This window comes from Podarcis pityusensis, assembly GCF_964106645.2.
Source record: "Podarcis pityusensis genome assembly, chromosome: 4".
NCBI lineage: Eukaryota > Metazoa > Chordata > Lepidosauria > Squamata > Lacertidae > Podarcis > Podarcis pityusensis.
In genome coordinates, this window is record NC_138027.1 from 54,504,927 (window position 1) to 54,524,784 (window position 19,858).

Consider the following 19,858-nt stretch of genomic DNA (forward strand, 5'->3'; position numbering starts at 1 on the left):
TATTTGTCAAAGAATATGTTGTTAGAGGGTCAGATATTTGAGTCAGATATTCCAGGGGGCTAACATGCACCTAAGCTTTCTGCAAGCCATCCAGAGATCTATGTTGTTAGCTGACCAGTATAGATATCGGGGGGGGGGGGGGAAGGCTGTTTGTGACATCGCTGTGTATTCACACTGCTAACAAATGTATAACTTTTCTTCCTCCTGCTGCAGATCAGATATTGGAAATTTCATCGAAGAAGTCCAAGTCAAGAATAGAAACAAATGGAGCACAGCTGAACTCCTAAACAGGGTAACAGAATCTATTTTGGATCGTCCAAGCAAGAAAAAGGTAAGTTGCCAGAAATGTTTGAAATGCTGAAAACACAAATTATGGTAAAATATATATATAATGTGTGTGTCAGGGCATGGGGTCTCTGTGGTACAAGGAAGTTCAGGTTCCTGTTCTTTGTCTAGGTTACGAAATAGAGGAGCTGCATCTATGGAAGTCCTTGCCTTGGACTGATCCACAGCTAGGTCAGATTGGAGAACCAGTTTTGGCCAAAGCGACCACAGCCAGACATCGGATCAGTAGCAGTTCGAGGGTGGAGACCAGGGGTGTGAGTTGCAAATGGTCTGCTAGGATGGGAGAACTGAGTATAGGGCTATAGGAAGCTGCCTTATACAGTTGCTCAGTCTAGCTCAGTATTGAAAACACTGATTGGCAGCTGCTGCCTAGGATTTCATCCAAGGCCTCTCCACCAACTACCTGGAGATGCTGGGACTTTTTGCATGTGAAGCATGAGCTCGATCACTGAGCTACAACCCTGGTATTTTCTTAAGATATTACCAGATTTCATTATCTCTCTTTAGGTTCTCCCTTCTTCGGGGAAAATAGAAGCGGCATCTTCCACCACTTCTGGAGGGAGCAGAAATCAGACTCAAAAATTGCTGAAGGCGCCAGGACGAAGCGTGTCTAACCTCTCCAAGTCAAAACTTGCTAATGAAAAAACAAGGAAGACGACTCTCCCACCTCCATCAAGTCACACGCCTTGGAAAACTGTTGGAGAAACATCAAAATCAAAGTGGAAGAAATCAAGTGATGCCGCTGTAGGTCTTTGTATCATTGTCAATGTTAACCGTAAAAACAATGAATAATTTTATATGCGTAGTTAGGCAACATTTGCTTTTAACTAGGTTGTATCCATTGCTGCTGTTCTCCTTGTGCAGCAGACTTCTTCTTGTGCAACAGAATGTTCTCCTTTCCACCTACAGATCTTCAAAATCTGGGGGATTCAGTTTTTGGGAGCAAGATGGGAGAGGAGATGAAGGGGAAGTTCTGCTGCCTGGAGTGGAACTCTGTTCATGTAGCATTGAATAGAACCCTCTGGTCCCGTCCCCCCCGTCTCTAGCAAAGCATATGTTTAAAAGCAAGCATTTAGCCTTTAACTTTGTAGAAGACACTTGAGAAGTGCCAGAGAGAGTGAGTTGGTAAAAAGATCTATTTTCTTGAAAATCCAAAAACTTTTCTTCTCTCCCAAATATGGTACCCTTGGCTTTTAGAATACTGAAATTAAACCTTCCTCAAAAGGTACATAGAAATCTTCTCATGTCCTGAGCTCTCAGGGAAAACCTTTTGGCATGTTAACTCCTCGTCAATCTTAAAATATTTTGTAAACTTCCTGTTTGGCGGCTGAATCCAACGCTGCAGTTCTGCTGGTGTAAGGGACTTTACCCTGCATGCCCTCAGAATCAGCTCTGGAGGGTTGGGAGGACCCACAAGAGCAGATTTTTTTGTGGAGGGGGGGCACTCAGGGAGAGGAAATGGAAGTTTCATTGTGCCAGCTTAAGTCCACTGACACAGCATTGGAATCAACCCTCAAAGATTATCATTATCCCAAATGACTTGCTTCACAAATGAAGTCAATTTTAAAATGTCAGCAATGAATTGTCAGGGGTCAGCAAACTTTTTCAGCAGGGGGCCGGTCCACTGTCCCTCAGACCTTGTGGGGGGGCCGGACTATATTTTTTTGGGGGGAGGGGGACACAAATTCCTATGCCCCACAAATAACCCAGAGATGCATTTTAAATAAAAGGACACAGTCTACTTGTGTAAAAACATGCTGATTCCCGGACCGTCCGCAGGCCGGATTTAGAAGGCAATTGGGCTGGATCCGGCCCCCGGGCCTTAGTTTGCCTACCCATGAATTGGATCCAAAGGTGCCCTTCTGTGAACAAAAGGATAATTTTTTTCTTGAAAGGTGCTTGGATCCAGTAGAAGCTTCTGTGAATGGAAGTGAGGTTAAGGAGACGATTTTCAGATACTGTTTTCATGCCACCAGAGAATTTCTAACTCGAGTAGATTTTCAGGTAGTAGCTGGGGAGTCATGTGCACCTTGTTGCTAAATAGGATTTTGCTCACAGAACGTGGGATCTAGTTATACATCCAACTTCTCGACTCTAAAACAGGCTGGATTTTTGTGTTCTCTTCCCAAATTAAGGTTGGAGATAGCCTGTGTCTGTAAATTGGTTCAAAATGATTATATCTGAATAGTAAATGTAACATTATGGAAGCTGCTAAACTGGACAGTTTGGGACCTATTCTATGCTGAGTCAAATAATTGTTCTGTCTACTCCCCAGTACTTGGTGCTCTTTCTGACAGCAGCTCTTTGGGGTCTGGGACAGAAACCTTCATTCTTCTACCTTTAAGAGGAGATCCTTGGGACTTGCAAGGCACATATTCCAGCTATGGGAATTAGTCATTCTCTGTGCAGTAGGAAAACAGTAGCTTTGTAACTAGTTTTGAAATTATTATAAATGCATTTGTTTCTATAGGATAATGATCCCTGTGTAATATGTCACGATGAACTAACTACCGAAATGTTGCATGTGCTAGACTGTGGACACAGATTTCACAAAGTGGTAAGTGGAACCATAAATCCAGCAAGGTAACTCGTATTAGTTCTGTTGCTCGTGTCTTTGTAAATTTGTAGATTGCCCTCCAAAGGCTGCACACACAGGGACATTTTCTCTAAATGAGTGTGTTCGCTGTGGTGTAAACTACTGAGCCTAGGGCTTGCTGATCAGAAGGTCGGCGGTTCGATTCCCTTGCGACGGGGTGAGCTCCTGTTCCTCGGTCCCAGCTCCTGCCCACCTAGCAGTTCGAAAGCACGTCAAAGTGTAAGTAGATAAATAGGTACCACTCTGGCGGAAAAGTAAACGGCATTGCCATTGCTCTGGTTTCACCAGAAGTGGCTTAGTCATGCTGGCCACATGACCCGGAAGCTGTACGCCGGCTTCCTCGGCCAATAAAGCAAGATGAGTGCAGCAACCCCAGAGTCGCCCACGACTGGACCTAACAGGCAGGGGTCCCTTTACCTTTACCTTTATGGCTGCTGCTTGCTATTGGAAGGATTGTATTATTGGCATTGGCTCTTAGTTGGCCAAAATTCTGGGATTACATTTCAGAAAACAAAAAGGCTAAACAGAAAGATAAGGTTTTACTTTGGAATTTACTTTTCAGTGACTGAAAATCCCAATCCTAGAGCATGTAAATAGGAATACAAAGTTCACACTGAGGCAGTGAAGCTCAAGCCACCCTCAGTCCTGGATATGCTAGAGAAGCAACACCTCTATAACATACACTTGTGGTTGTAGTGGCATGTGTTCAAAACACCATACTTTCAGGGGACTGAAATGGGCCACTCATGTAACTTTTTGCTACTTTATGTATCTGTATCTCAACATACAGCCAGTTACAATCACGTGAACATTTCCGTGAAGCGCCACAGTATGGCTTAGGACAAAATGCTTTAGAAATTAAGAATTGCCCAGGTTGCCTAGTCAGTACACTAAGACTGTCTACAACTACTAGTAACATTATTACTAGTATTAATAGCAATTGCTATGCTGATTTGCAAGCACTTTGAGTGGTTTGATTGCAACATTCTTAAATATCAACAATAGAGAAGGTAAACGTTTTAGTTGAAATTGCATGTTCCAATTTTTTTTTATTTGCTGTTGCAGTTGGTGGGCTTTGGTGTGTACCTGTAGTAGAAAACTTTAATAGAGCCGTCTTTAATATTGTCTGACAATAAGTGGGAGCTTTCATTAGAATTCCGAGTTGCCTTCCGCTTCCAACATTTCCAGAAAGACTAATGTGTAAATGTCATACATTGATGTAATCTGCCGAAAAGCCAATGATCAGTATTGAATTCTTTAATTAGTTGACAGCCCTTCTAATTAAATTGTCAGCCTTTTAGCATAGGTCGTTCACTAGTGATTATTAGAAAATGTTTGAATTCAAAGCCTAGTTGCAGAAGTTTGGTTTTAACTGAAGTCAGGTCTTTTTTATATGCACCATAATGTTTCAAAGTTATGCTTACCACTTGTCTTCCTTTCATAGCATGAATCTAGAGTGCTCAAAACTGTAGAAAAATGTCATTTTTAAAAAATGTTGCCCACCTTCCATAGCCCTACTTTTTAAATGAAAGGTTTCTGAATTCTTGCTTTTTTTCATACAGTGTATTGGTCCATGGATTAAGGAGCACAGCACATGCCCGACCTGTCGCCGTCATGTTTTGTTACCTGAAGATTATCCTGAGCTTCCTGGACGAAACAGAACCACTTAGATGCTACATACAGATTAGCAAGAATTATGTGATTCACATCATACAGAATCATGATGATAAAGTTGTGTGGAGTCATCAGTTTATAGAGTATCGTATGTTACATACAATAAACAATTCCTCTGAAATACTTTTAAGCAACGATGCAGTTAGAAATTCTGCTATTTTATTCAGTTGTTTCTATTGTATTGGCAGTAGTAATCTGGTTCATAGACATGAGCAATGAATACCTTGGTTGCATTGCAGCAAAACAAAGTTAGCAGCCTTCAAAATTTGCCTAACAAATGTTTATCCCCTTAACACATGAATATATATATTTAAGGAGGAGGTATCTGTTTCTGTTTCTAGCTTCTGTGGATCCAAATGTTGTGACGCTTGTGAATTCAGGAGGCTGGTTAAGAGTGGGCAGTACTGTTCAGCGAATTAAAAGCTTGGTACTGGTTCTAAGAGAGGTTTTTTTAATTTCCAGATGAGAGCAGTAGAACAGCCTGAAAATTCCAGGTGTAGACTCATAAGCACCTTGTTTTTTTTAGTATTCAGCGATTTCAAAAACAAGTTAGTAATCTGCCCTTCAAAAATAATTCTTGGCTAATATTTGGCTTCAAAGATAAACTAAAATTTGGAATACTGAATCCAAAGAACCATGTTTGAAAGATGCCTAGACATGCTTGTGGAAGAGAAAGCAGACAAACTTGTGTAACGCTTTGTGAGAAAGGCTGACCCTGTAACAGTCCTCATCTTCCTGCTTGTGAAAAAGAAAGATCAGCTCTGAATTTAGTTTATTTTCTCATATTACATTCTAGCATTTGCAAACCACCTGTGAGTAGGTTTCCTTAAAATTTGCATATAAAGTCCATAATAGTTTCCTTCAAAGTGAGCAAATAAATTAGCTTGCTTGGTTGTTGTAAGGAATTAGCTTTAGAATTTTTTAAAAAATAGCCACACTTATTTTATATCGGTATAGCCTCACTGTTCTTAATTAGCCACAAATAAATCCATGTGAATACCAAAGCTTTTAAAATTAAGGTTGCGTATTAACTATTTTAAATTACATCAGGAACTGTCTTCCCACATTTCCAAATTAAATGTCTGGGTACAAAATATAAAACAATGACTTTGCTCTACTCAACCGCGGAGAAAGCTCCTCATGAAGCAGGAATTCACCATTTTCCTCTCCCCCCTCTTGGCAAATAAATGCCAAATTGTTGCAGAAAAGCAACTCTCGTCAAGGAATGCAAGCCCTTGGCCACAGTTTTGGGTTATTTAGATGAATAATGGGCTGCCTTTACTGATAATCAAATATTAAGAGGCATTTGTACTGACAAGATGCTTGTAAGTTGATTGCTGAAAATGCACTGTAATTTAACAAAAAGGCTGTTTGGGAATTCCAACCCTAAACCATGGATCTCTTTTTTGTCACTCCTTCCGATTCAAAATGTTGCATTTAAATGTTTGATTCATAATTGAAGACCTTCTATACGTTGTCTAGATGCTGAGTATTTGCTCATTTTACCTGCATTCAGAATACAGTACTGAAATAGCTGCATACTTTCAAAGCAAAACTTTGTAATCACATTTATCACAGCCTCTGAACCAATAAAAATGAATAATATCAACTGTGTAGTTGTCTGACAAACCTCTTTTAAGAAAATGGATTTTCGTAACTCATAATTAGTTTTGTCACCTTGTTTTGTAATCCTACACTTCGTTTCACATGCATAGGCTAGTGGTTCCTTGCTGCATTCAGATGTTCAGCTATTTGTTGTCTGCATTGCATATAATGTTCTGTTTTTTTGTGTGGCCTGCATTTCTTTGCTCCTTATCCAATAACTTGAGGTAGCTTCAAGGAAATGAGAGTTGAAACTTTTCTTGTGTGGTGTCTGCATTCCTGTCTTTGAGCGCTAGGGGGAGCTAAGCCCACCTGAGTCTGTTGAAACATCTCTCAGAAATATATTTCAGGTAAGACCAACAGCTCCTGCTTGCCACCTCTGAAGCCTGGGTTCGTTCCTGAGGAACTGGGTCACACACTTGGCCTGCCTCATGCTCAGCTCTGTTACCCTGCCTGCAGTTTGACTACCTTTTTTGCCCTTGGACAGAGTTCTATCACATAGCTTTTCTTCTGAATCCCCAGTAGCTTAGCTGTTGGTTTCAGAGTAGTCTTTTCCTTGGGGTGTACATGGCCCTGTTTAAGTTGCCCTATTCTCTACACAGCGTTACTGTCCCTTTCTACAGTTCTTTTTTTTTAAAAAGGAAGGAAGGCCCTTTTATTGTTGCCCATATCAGTTTTTTGCCCTTCCTATTTTTCAATGTATTGCTCATTTCCACCTACTCTGCCTAATAGCTGCAGTAATGGGCAAAATGACTGAGCAGGGCTATCATCACCACTTCTGGCAGGTGTGCTGCTAGCGGTACAACTGTAAACAGAGCACCAGTGCCACTTTTATTAGGCTCAAAGACAAAAAAAAGTTGAGAGAGCTGACCATAATATCACCTCCTGTAAAGGCTGAGCTAACATGATCTACATGCAATGTATGTATGTAAAGGTAAAAGGTAAAGGTACCCCTGCCCGTACGGGCCAGTCGTGTCCGACTCTGGGGTTGCGCGTTGTCAGAGCTGGCTCCAGGTCCCAGCTCACAGAGGACCAACGCTAGCCGGCAGTAATTTACAAAAGTCTTTATTGAAGTACAGTTTCCATTTTCAAGCCGCAGCGCCCCAGCTCTACGTCTAGGGGTTAGATCGGCGAAGCTCCATCTGAGTCTCCGCCCCCTGTACACCAGTTTAAGATTCTAGCCTTACTCCACCTCTTACGTCTCTCCTTTCTCCTCTGGGTCCTGCTACCCCCCGGGGTCCCTTCCTTCCTGGATTCTTCTGACGCTGACGTTGACCCCCCTGACTCCTCCCCCTCTTTTCGGCGGGCTTTGGGACCTGGCTCCCTATCCGGGCTGCCAACTGCGCCGCCCTCCTGTACATTTGAACTTGGCGCGCGCGCCCAGCCTTCAACCTTCCTCTCGACCGTTTCCTCGCTCCCCGATGGAGGCGTGGCCAATCCTGACTCATGTCCTCCCACTGGCAGTGCGCCGCCTGATCCCGATGCCTGGGACTCCTCCCCCCTACTGCACTCTGGTGTGGACGCTGGTCCTGATTTCCAACTGCTGCTCTCTGAGTCCCCTCTGGCCCCTTCTTCCTGGGGTGTCCCCCTCGGCACCCCCCTTGCTCTGACCATGGGAGCCCCTTTCTGTGAATCTTCCGATTCGCTGGACTCAGAGACCTCGGACCGCTGTCATCGCTAACATTTCCTTCGGACTCCTCCCCCTCGCTCTCTATTTCCTCCCTTTCCTGTGCCTCTGCTCCTGAACCCCTGACACGCGTCCATCTCGCTTAAGAGGCCGGGGGCCAGCGCTGTCCGAAGACACTTCCGGGTCACGTGGCCAGCGTGACGAAGCTGCTCTGGCGAGCCAGCACCAGCGCAGCACGCGGAAACGCCGTTTACCTTCCCGCTAGTAAGTGGTCCCTATTTATCTACTTGCACCCGGGGGTGCTTTCGAACTGCTAGGTTGGCAGGCGCTGGGACCGAGCAACGGGAGCGCACCCTGCCGCGGGGATTCGAACCGCCGACCTGACGATTGGCAAGTCCTAGGCGCTGAGGTTTTACCCACAGCGCCACCCGCATCACCTGTAAAAAATGTATGTAAAATGTAGGCTAATTGTATGTAAAAGTAAATGGGCACATATCAGCACCTTGTAGCATGTTTTCCCTTTAGATTCCAAAATAAGGTTCTAGAAACCACGTCCCAGGAAGACCAGTGCACGCCTAACTTGGGTAGAGACGCAAGTTGTTACATAAGACAACACACTGTGAGCAAGCCACAGAATTTTAGTTTGCTTTCTAACATACATTGCATATGTGAGAGGACTTCATCCATTTTAGCAACAGACATATTTGGAGGAAGAAATCAAAGCTCCCGTCACTAAACAGGCACTTTGGGATAATGAACTACATATTCCATTACTTTATGCAAGTAGCCACAACTCAGGAATGGGCTGTATTTGGTTGGTGTACAACATTTAGAACCTGGTAAGGCAATGCAGCAAGGACATGGGATCAGGTCTAGGCAAAAATGAACATCACCAGGTGGTTCCATTCCTTTAGTAAGCTTGTAGGCTGACACCTTTCAAGGATAGGTAGCACGATATTTATTCTACCATCTCCTCTTCTATGTCCCAATTTTCCCTTAGTTCAACTCAAGTAGATTTCGTCTCATTCTAAAGGCAAACTTGTCCGAAGATGGCAGTGTAATACCATTCTGCTTGCAGGCAAATGAGAGCTAATCATTATAGTTGGTGCTCCAATACTGAGGAATCCTATGCTATTTATGTTAAACCATTGCACCCAAGCCAAAATACCCCCCACGGGCAGTTGATGGCCAGGAGCATTCACTCAAAGTTTTTATTTAAAATGCCGATGGCGAAAACAGGAATTTCTATATAGCAGTTTTTGAAAAATTCAATTTTGAAAAATTCAGGTCCGCTGCTTAGGTAAATATAATTCCTACCACACAGCTCTTTCGAAGATTACAGTAGATTTTCTTCAAAATTTGTATAGCATTACTACATGTAAGCACAGTGAGCATACGCTGACATGGATAGGAAATGGCTTCAACTGGAATGACATATTGGCAAACAAAACTCCTTCGTGTTATGATCTCCTGCTAGCAGAACCAATACAAACAAGGATCAAGTAGATGAAGGGGTAGTTCAGCTAGAGAGTGGTCTTGTATGTGATACAGTTTCACCATAAGCAGGGGCAACTCTTCAACATCTGATAAACACGACTCCACAGTAGAATCGGGGCAAAATTCAGCTGGTTGATGTTGGGCAACAACCTTGAGAGAGCACTTTTATAGCTGCAAGTGTACAGAACACCTAAACTTCATTCTTCTATCGCCATAGGATTTGAGAATACACGGCAGCAATCACATTGCTTGGTTTTCGCAGTGCCAACACACTGGATTTCCAACTGATAGGAGGCTTCTGGTCCCAATGGTATTCCTGAAACTGTTCTAATTAATCAGAGCCTGCAGAGCTTCAGTGGAAAGTTCTCCGTGATGAGGTGATCATCATGCAAGAGGACGACGACATTAACTTCAAATTCTAGAGGAACAAACGACACAATCTTGGAATTAGCATTGTCGCCCAGGTCCCTGTAATCTTAGTAGTACATTTGTAGCTTGCAAAATGGTTTGAAATAATGATTAGGTAGAGACTGGATTAGCATCTCATTAGAGACAAGTAGATCAGTACATCCTTGGGTGCCAAGTAATACCTCAAAAATTCAGCTCCAACTGGGTAACTTGAAAGGCAGCATAAAAATATTCAAGCATTTCTAGGTGCTGCGTATGTCTCTATCTTAATCAAAACAACATTTTCCAGGGAGTTCCAGACAGCCAGCACTGAAAATCAAGTCAAACTATTGCTTCAACTTAACTAGGGAAGAAATATGCTGGTGGCAAGTTGCCTTGCTAGATTCTGGGTCTCAGAAAATAAGCTGATAATTACCAATATAATGTGTGTCAATTCCAGGTAATTTTTTATGGTGATATCCAACCTTAGTCACTCAGAATAGACCTACACTAAAACCACTGGGACTACTAGCTTCTAAAATGAATTTTTGTAAGTTGCTGATAGACCTATATCTATATAATGCAACCAATAAATAAAGAATAATAGGAATAAGTCAAACTATTCCTTACCAACTTTGAAGTTTGTGGTTTCCAAGGTGGGGCAGGTGAAGAGTCTGGGGAATACCATGTAGATTGGAATAGGAAGATTTCTACAGACATCTCCGTCAGCAATCTGAATATTCTGAATCTCAGTGGCATCTCTAGCATAACCTTCAGCACAGCCTTGGCAAAAGCGGGGCAAAAGTGGCATTAAAAGGAAACCAAACTTTGCTAAATAACATATTACCATGCTTGCTACTTCAAGTACTAGAACATTCCTACAGTTGGCCAGGGATGGGGTGCTTCCAATTAAGAACCAATGTCCTACAAATTTAAAGATTTGAATACACATGTAAATTGTATGCACACCCATGTTATGACCTATGCATATGTGCACTACAAGTACTTTGGGAATTTTCCAACATGTGGCGTGACCTTTACTATGGCTGGTATTTCATCTTGCTTACTGGCAAAGCTTTCAGTTATTCTAGGGCCATTTCAATTTAATGGCTAAGTTGAAAACACTTTGGCGTGCTTTAAAAACATAAAACCAAACTCTCTGGAACATTTATACACAGACGTATAAAGACGTACCACAGGTTTCCACTCGTACCAACTGGAGTTCAACACTCTTAACCGCAGCATCTGAGTTGACCACCACAAGCTCCCCTGTGAGGGGCTGTGTTATGATGCAGTTTGTAGAGTTGAGATGGCCTCTTATGAGAAACTTTGGGAGCAATGCCCTCTAAATGCAAAGAGAAGTTAAAGGAGAAGGTAGGTAATCTAATCAAGAATTGCCATTTTCCCCGTTGTGTTCTGCAATTTCCCCTTTGTATTAAACTAAGCCTGCAAGCAGGATCTGTGTCGGTTTCCAAAAACTCTGTACAACACTTTAGGTACATTACAAATAAGAAATAACCTGGAAATATTCTCTAGGTCACTCTAAGTCTGTTACAAAGGAAGGTAGACTTGCCCAGCCAACTCTGTATGATTGCCTTTTAATCCAAGTTCATACTAGAAGTCTCCTAATTTAGCAAAACAAGGATTAAAATCCTAAATCACACCACACAATACTGCTTTTTCTGTGACCTGTTTCCATCAAACACAGATAATACTGAAAGAAAAAATTCTGTTTCCATTGAAACTTAAGTTTATTAAAGCTAGTGTTTTCATTCCATACAAGCATTGTTTCGTTGCCTCTGTTTTAACTATTTATTTGTGCTTTTATATTGCCTTTTTTATCTTGTGAACTACCCTGATCTCTTTTGATGAGAGCAGAACATAAACCTAATAAATAAAAATAAATAAATACAAGCAACCAAGAAATTAAAAGGACCCTCGATAAAGGGACTGCCATTAATAACTGCTCTACGAGATTGTTACCATCTAAACTGAAAACCCTTTATATGTTGTAGTTTAAGCTCTTATCTAAAAAAGGGGGAAAGCATGATGGCAGAAGATGGGACTGGAGTAGTTGTGCGGAAAGAAAGGTATTTTATGGAAAAGCACAGAACCATTGAACATTCTAAAACCCTTGACCGATCAAATTTGCTTTGTCGTGAAGGAAAGGAACTGGATTATGTAGCCGCCAAGCATATGTCTCAATCATAACTCCACATATAAATACACTGCATCTAAAAATAATAAACCAAACCCAGTTCTAGGAAAAACACATTTTAAATGGCGATTTTGCTACAGGCCATTACATCTCAACTGGGCAAATGGTCATTAGATGATAAACCACGGTAAGAACTGGGATTGCAATGCTGGTTTGCACAGACTGTTGTGCAATGGTTTACCCAGGGCAGGTGTGATGGCCAGCTATGGATTGCCACTAGATTGGAAGTGAGAAGGAAAAAACCAGAGCGTACATATGGGGGCGGGGGGCGGACAGGAACACACACAAACAGGCCTCCTTGGTACCTATGCATGGTTTGACACAGCATCTAAACAACCAAGTTTTCAGTAAGCACACTAGTACTGTATCCCTTACAGGAATATGGGTCTTACCTCTTTCACGTTCTGTAGCGTTTCAGGAGTAATAGTAAAGTCCACAGGGCTTGGGGTTGGTTTACCTTTCTGAGGCTGCAACAGAATGAAAAGAAGGGTCAAAGTGGTAAGTCTACTATTTGTCAATTTATGACGCCTGAGGCGTTATATTTAGTGGTACCTTGGTTCTCGAACTTAATCCGTTCCGGGAGACCGTTTGACTCCCAAAACCATTCAAAAACCAAGGCGCGGCTTCCGACTGGCACTCAAGTGGAAGCTGCGTTGGATGTTCGGCTTTTGAAAAACAATCGCAAACCGGAACACTTACTTCCAGGTAAGCCGATCGGGAGCAGATTTGTTCGACAACGAAGCTGTTCCAGAACCAAGGTATTTTCAAGTCACGTACAGTGGTACCTCGGGTTAAGTACTTAATCCATTCCAGAGGTCCGTTCTTAACCTGAAACTGTTCTTAACCTGAAGCACCACTTTAGCTAATTGGGCCTCCTGCTGCGCCGCTGGAGCACGATTTCTGTTCTCATCTTGAAGCAAAGTTCTTAACCTGAAGCACTATTTCTGGGTTAGCGGAGTCTGTAACCTGAAGCGTATGTAACCCGAGGTACCACTGTATTGCAAGAACGAGAATGGATGACTATAGGAAAGGTAGTTCTTGCTTGGTGGAAGATGTGCCAGCAATCCCAACTGGCCATCTGTGGGGCAGTCCTTTGATACGTGCTCTCATCAGCCTAGAGGGAGGAGGTCTCCCTCCCATAATCTCTAGTGGCTATGAAGAAAAGTCTCATTATAGTAACGGGGCAGCCTAGGATAGTGTTTCCCTCAGGCATAGAAACAAGATGCAGCTTCAGTACAGAATTAAAAGGAGAGCGGAACATAAACGATAATGACATGGTGTGCACATGGTAAGCCAAACCTTTGCTACCGATTATGGCTAAGGAGGAAAAACCTAAACCATGATCCTAGGTTTGGACAACACTCAGACTGCACTAAAAATACCAGGAAGAGCAAAGCAGGTGCAAGTTCCTCTCCAGGAGCCAGGATGGTCACGTGACTCCAATAAGCCATAGTTTGGCTCACTGTGATGTGTGAACCAAGTCATGATCTAACTGTTCTGTAACAGATTAAAACCGCTGCCTTCTTGGAATGATAGAGAATTCGAACAACGTCTTCTGTCATTTCCCCCAACTTCAGGTCCACATTCTTCCTTCTATAAATCCCTGTTGGTTCCTTACATAACTGCCAATTCACCAGTGCATGTTTTGGCAAGTACTTACTGGTGAATGGACAATAAATTCACAAGTCTTAGTCAAATCCTTAGCCAGGAGAGAGCGCCGCATGTCACATCGAAGGGTGTACTACGCAAAGGAAAAACAGTCATTTATTCCATCTTGGAACTGGAAAAAGAATGCAATCTACTAACGAGTTATTTTGTTGATTAGTAATTTGAGAGCCACGTCTTTCTGACGATTAATCTAGGTTTAAGTAAAACAAATTAATACCTCTTTAACCCCCCCCCCCCAATATCTGAAAAATGGACTTCACATTTGTTCCAACTCACTATTAGACTTTTATGCACAACCTGTGTTGAAAACAGTTTATATCTTCTGCAAAATTATCTTGTCACAGGAAGTGCTGCAATACCCACTTACAGTGGTACTTCAGTTCTCGAACGTAATCTGTTCCGGAAGACTGTTCAACTTCCGAAACATTGGAAAAACGTGGCTACAAGTTCAATTGGAAAAATGGAAAAACATGCAGCGGAAGCTGTTTGACTCCCGAGACGCGTTCGGAAATGGAAGCAATTACTTCTGGGTTTTTGGCGTTTGAAAACCGAAACATTTGGCTTCTGAGACGCTCGAAAACCGAGGTACCACTGTACTACAATGCAGCTCTAGTTGTGGTCCCTACCAACTCTACAATTCTGTGACTCTATGGTTCATCTCAAAAAGAATTCCATGGTGAGCAAGTTCATTTACATCATTAAAACCCTATAGTAAAGGAATAAGGCAAGTTCTAAGAATAAATATCTGAACTGCTTGTAGTTTGAGGGAAAGCATTTCTGCAAAGAGCACTCTTGATTACCAATGATAATTTTTTTTATCACAGGGCCCTTGCTGTTTATTTTGCTTCATTTTTAACAACTATAACAGGGAAAGTGTTCCAAATCTAACCACCTATATATATCATTAATTTTAATGGGAGTTAAACTCATAAAGTACGACTTATTAAGTGCTGAACTTTGTGTTTTTTAAGCATTTAATGTATTTGTGTGTGGGAGGGGGTCAATTAAAGATAACTGGAAAAATCTAAATGTTGTTTTTGTTTTTTCAAGTGACAGACTAAATTTTTAAAAATAATAACTATCTTAACAACTGTTAAACTGTATTTTCTTATATCATTGAACCAAGCTACATGAACTCACATGCCTATGCAGTAATGATAAAGCCAATTTATTCAAAATAACAAATGAAATGTTCTGCAAGAGTGAGGAACAAAAAACTTTTCACAAGCTAGATATCTTATTGGCCCCCCTACACAAGGAAAAAGAGTGAGTAGCCCTACGGAGGCCTCCATTGAAGCTCCCGCTGACCTCAGTGAAATTGTTCCCTTTGCTCTAGTTTAATAAAAATGGCTTAAGCATCAGTGACTGTATCAGTTCTCAGTTAAAACTTGGTATGAAGTAACTCAGCATATGCATTGGCACAGCTTCTGTCATGTTGTTGCTCACAGCAGATGTTCTATCTGGAAGACGCCTGAGCCAAAACTAGGTAAGAGGAAATTCATTAAGTAAGAAAGACGGCTGGCACAGAGAGAGAAGTTTGGAAACATCGTGCAGATGTATAGAAGCATCACCCATGTGATTTAAGTGGAAATGAAAAGGTGAATCTACAGAAGAGCACTCTAACAAGCTTGTACTAGGTACTCTCCTTTATTGTGCTCTCTCTATTACAGGCATTTTTTTTTATCTGAAAAGAAGCAGATTAAACTATCAGGAAAACAAATTAGATTTATGGAGTCTGCTTTGCAATATGTAGCAGAGGAGAAACTTTGGCCAAGGAGCTCATGCCATCTGTTCTGAGGAGCCAAAATTAATACAACTCTTCTTTTTAACATGTATCATAATTCTTGTGTGTTTCAGTATTTTAAACCGGCTTAGCAGAAAAATACAAATGCAAATAATAAATATTAATAGCTATGGTTGCACATTCCCCACAAGTCTGCCAAACTGAAAGCCTCTCTTACCTGGATGTTGACAAAAACTCCATGGTAGGTTTCATAGAGAACTTTGTTCCCCTTCACTTGCAGTGGAAACTCAAAAGGAATTTCTGTTTTACCACTGGGCAGTTTTCCAGGTTTTACCATTTCTACAGTGCTGTTAATAAGCTGAATAGGCTGCAAAAGGGGGGGAAAGAAAGAAAATTAAACATAGAAAGTGTGGTTAAGAATTTAAGTGGCCCATCATCAGTTTTATTATTTAACTGTTGATTTTCAAAATGTATAAAACAAATCTTATTTACAGAAAAAGGAAAGATAAAAAGCCATATATCGCTGTGTAGTTTAGCCCTTCACCAGTTCCAATGCAGGTATCAGCCCCTCAGAATACCTCAAAATGCATGACTACTGCAGGCATATAGATAGAACAATGATATTGCTTATTGAATGTAAGCTTTCTTTGCAGAGAGCTCTAAGCTCAAAATTCCCTATTAGAAACTGAAGAAGTTGCTTATCTCTGCACAGACGGTGACTCTATGAAAGCCAAGCTAAGTTTTTGGGTATTTTAACACTTCATATTTTGGTGATGATCCAACCATGACCTTTGATACGCCGGCTTCACAAAAATAAAGAGCTTTAGAAAAAATTTCCATAACCATATTTGTACCTTAACAGAATTGCAGAAGGCTTCAAACACACCAACACTTTTGGCACTCAGCTGCAGGTTGACAGATCCTTCCATTGTTAAGGAAATACCCTGGTGCTGGACTGCATCCTTACTTGTTATGACCACCACTCCAGTGAGAACTTCCTAAGTGGGTGGAAATGGAGAGGAGAGAGAAAAATCAAGAACCACCCATCCACTGCTCGTTATCTTTTTAATATTTCAATGGCAATGTGCTGTCATTATCAAAAAGCATGATTCACGGAAGGGGGTGACATGGTGGAAGAGTACATAATTTGTCTGGAACTCTTCTGTCCTAGCTCCAACTATTATGTGACACTACTAAATAGCAGTGATTTGGATTTTCAAGAAGAAGAAATATTAACTGGAAGATTTTCTAGAATTTTTTCTTCTGCAACTTGGAGCAATTTGCACTGGAAAGTTTTCTGATGCTCTAGAGCAGGGGTAGTCAACCTTTTTATACCTACCACCCACTAATGCATCTTTCTTGATGGTAAAATTTCCTTACCGCCCACCAGTGCTCGATGGAAGGAGGATTCAGCTTGTGCTGCAGAATCAGGTTGACAACTCCTGCTCTAGAGTGATCTAACTTAGCCTATTTAATTCACTTGTATTTAGTAAGCAGAACCAAAAACTTTGAAACTGTCGAGTTTGCCTAATGCGGTGTTTGCAGTTGATACCCATTCGTTGTTACTAATGAGCATATGAAATGGAAAACTCACATCACTGCTATACCATTAACAGAGTCATTGACAAATGCAGCTCCACTCCATTCAGGAGCTTTTTCCTGTGTGCCACTTTGTTGCAACACACTTTGGAATTCTCCAAAATGAAAGAGGTTATAAATGAAACATGACTAGCTCTGGTTTGTGTCACAGTAGTGGCAGATGACTTCCTAAGGAAGGCAAGCCCATGTATTAGTGAATTTATGATTCATAATTAAAGAGATGAGTTTGTAACATCTTTAGCTGAGCTTCGGGATTCCCAGTAAAAAAAAAAAAAAGCATTTTGACAATGGCAACGAGTAAACAAAACAGTTATTTTTGACATTCTGTTCCCAGATCGCTCATCTAAAAGTAGCTCTAAAAGAGAACTTCTCTAGGAAGTGTGTTGCGTCTCATCTTCTCCTCAGGATCACTTACTGACTGTGTGTGCAGTGTTAGAAACAGATATGAAAGCTAGGAGCTAAAAGGCACCTTAAACCTAGGTTATGGGCACAACAATGGAATGCCCAGGTGTGCTTCTTTGTAACAAGAATTCAAAGCTGAAAATGAATGAACTGTAGCTAAAATATTATGTTCATTTTTCACATGGCCTAGTCCTTCCCCTGCCCACACCCCTGATATTCTTAAGAGGGTCTCTTCTCCAGTCTTCAGAGAGTAACTGACAGTGGGGAGGCAGAAAAAGGTCCTCCTTTCCTTCCACTCTGCAGTTTTAATCTGAAATCTTAAACACAGTGTTCAAAACTCCCATTGTTCTAGGCACATTTTGTGATGGGGAATTTCATTACTGTAAGCACTTTCTGAGCTCTGGGCACAGAAACTTCACAGGGCTTGAGGAAGTGCAAGTTGCAACAGCTAAATGGAGACTTTCTGAGCACAGGCACTAAACCTCTGAATAGCAGAAACCAAAGAAGAAGAGAAGGCCCTTTATGCACCGAATACATTTCCAGAGGCCTCTGCCAGAAACAAAATCCTGGAGGAGATAAACCATGCTCTGAAGCACAATCTTTTGACTCTATTAATTAAATTATAATAATAATTGGATCCCATGTACTTAAGTCTCCCCAATTCCACCTTTGGACCAAACAAGTCTCAACCTCTAGAATTTCTGCACATACCTTGCCACTCTAAGCACATTCCTATCACTCCATTATGATGATTAACTGTTTCCCTAACAGATAGGGATAGAGAAAATGTAAAAATATTGAAAAAGCCTGCTCTTTCACTTGTTTTCACCAACTGCACCACTAGTTCAAATGCTCTTATAATACACAATTGTCTCTGTTCAGCCATGCAGACTTGTCCTCTGTTTTGTTGCATGTACAGTACAGCAACCCATTTCTTATAATCAGTTCAATTTTTTATTTGGGACACTCTAGGTTGAATAGGCCCTATCCAATGACAATGAGTTTATCAGCGGATGAGCCAGTAAAGCCATGCCCAGACGGTTATATTCAAACTGTAGGTTTGGGTCACATGAAAAAATAAACACCCCTACCAACACTATAGATAAAATAAATAATAATAATAATAATAACATAATAAATAATAATAATACACAGGAGTCGGAGGTTGGGGACAGGACAACAGACATGCTATCTTCTCAACAGGTTAGTATTCTATACAGTGCTTTTTTTCTAGAAAAATATGTCTCAGTACTGTGTACCCTTGAGTACCCCTGATAAAAAGCACTGATTTTATAGCAGATTTCCCTTCCTTCAGACATGCTAGCATTGTATCTGTAGAGCAGGGATGCATAACCTGTGACCCTCTCTAAGGGGCATCACCAACAACTACTGGCCATGCCAGTTGGAGTTGATAGTCCGACAACATCTCTATCCCTGATCTCTGGCCTTAAATTTTGCAATAGTCTCCAGTTCTTTGTGAATGGGAAATTGCTTTATTTTGATCTTCGTGCCACCACATCTCAACACAGGCTGGGTTAAGGAGAAAGCACATACAGGGATATTGTCTTATGCCCAGTGAGTACTGCCTACAGTACACTAAGCGGCGGCCACAGGATCTTTATTCCCTGTAGATAACTCCTGAGCCCTGGCCTGCCATCTGGGGCTGCTGGGAGTTCAGCGGCGCAGCTGCAGGGCTCTATGTTCTCTCCTCTGCTGGTGTGGAGAGGACCCTCCTCTACTTGTGGGAACCAGGCAGAGGGCCTTCTTGGTAGCGGCTCCCGCCCTGTGGAATGCCCTCCCATCAGATGTCAAAGAGATAAATATCTGACGTTTAGAAGACAACTGAAGGCAGTCCTGTTTAGGGAAGTTTTTAAGGACTGGGGTTTTAATGTACAGTATTTTTTATTTTTGTTGGAAGCCACCCAGAGTGGCTGGAGAAGCCCAGCCAGATGGGCGGGGTATAAATAAATTATTTATTTATTATTATTATTATTCCCTCAATTGGAGCAGCAAGGGCGAGAATGGCTGGCCCCCTTCTTCTGCTGCCTGGGAAACGAAGCCAGGCTCGCCGAATACTCATCCCAGCTGGCACCCTTGCAATCCTACGAAGGCTAAAGGCGGAAACAAGCCCGGCTGAAGGAAGCCCGGGTTGCAGCGGCATCCCTAAGAGGAAGCCCATTTAAGTCCAATGGGAGTTACCCGCAAGGAAGGGGGCACAGAACTGCAGCCTTCCTCTCCCCCAGGAGAACAAAAACATATTAATGGGGGCGGGGGACGAGCAACGCAGACCCTGCCGTTTCCTTCCGCTCCAACGCCGCTGCCAAAGGCTACTCACCCCACAATGGTAGAGTTTGTTCGCCCGCTTGATCTTGATATCCAGCGCGGTGCCCATGGCGACCCCTCCCCGGTCCCGGATCACATGACTCCGCCTCCCTGAGCTGCGGCTCTGACCACGTGACTCCGTCCCCTTCTTTTTCTGGGCGGGAGGAGGGAAGAGTT

At 42.0% G+C, this 19,858-nt stretch overlaps 2 protein-coding genes across 5 annotated transcripts in view; one reads left to right on the forward strand and one right to left on the reverse strand.

The window, feature by feature from the left end:
* TTC3 (tetratricopeptide repeat domain 3) overlaps nucleotides 1–6,224 on the forward strand; it is a 68,109-nt gene extending 61,885 nt beyond the window's left edge. For all 3 annotated transcript variants that reach the window (XM_081004408.1, XM_081004409.1, XM_081004410.1), the window contains 4 exons: nucleotides 214–331; nucleotides 853–1,089; nucleotides 2,816–2,902; nucleotides 4,504–6,224. In XM_081004408.1, the coding sequence (XP_080860534.1) occupies nucleotides 214–331; nucleotides 853–1,089; nucleotides 2,816–2,902; nucleotides 4,504–4,611 (550 nt within the window). In that variant the 3' untranslated portion in view covers nucleotides 4,612–6,224. The remainder of the gene's footprint in view (nucleotides 1–213; nucleotides 332–852; nucleotides 1,090–2,815; nucleotides 2,903–4,503) is intronic.
* Nucleotides 6,225–8,462: 2,238 nt separating this feature from the next.
* On the reverse strand, nucleotides 8,463–19,845 carry VPS26C (VPS26 endosomal protein sorting factor C). Of its 2 annotated transcripts, none has more exons than XM_081004487.1 (8): nucleotides 19,695–19,845; nucleotides 16,213–16,356; nucleotides 15,576–15,725; nucleotides 13,607–13,687; nucleotides 12,339–12,413; nucleotides 10,923–11,073; nucleotides 10,359–10,511; nucleotides 8,463–9,759 (listed from the first exon to the last, which is right to left on the reverse strand). In XM_081004487.1, the coding sequence occupies exons 1-8, from the start codon at nucleotides 19,749–19,751 to the stop codon at nucleotides 9,677–9,679; spliced, it is 894 nt and encodes a 297-aa protein (XP_080860613.1). In that variant the 5' UTR covers nucleotides 19,752–19,845; the 3' UTR covers nucleotides 8,463–9,676. The 2 variants fall into 2 exon arrangements, with proteins under 2 accessions (XP_080860613.1, XP_080860614.1); XM_081004488.1 differs by lacking the exon at nucleotides 19,695–19,845 and adding an exon at nucleotides 18,071–18,097.
* Nucleotides 19,846–19,858: the final 13 nt, after the last annotated feature.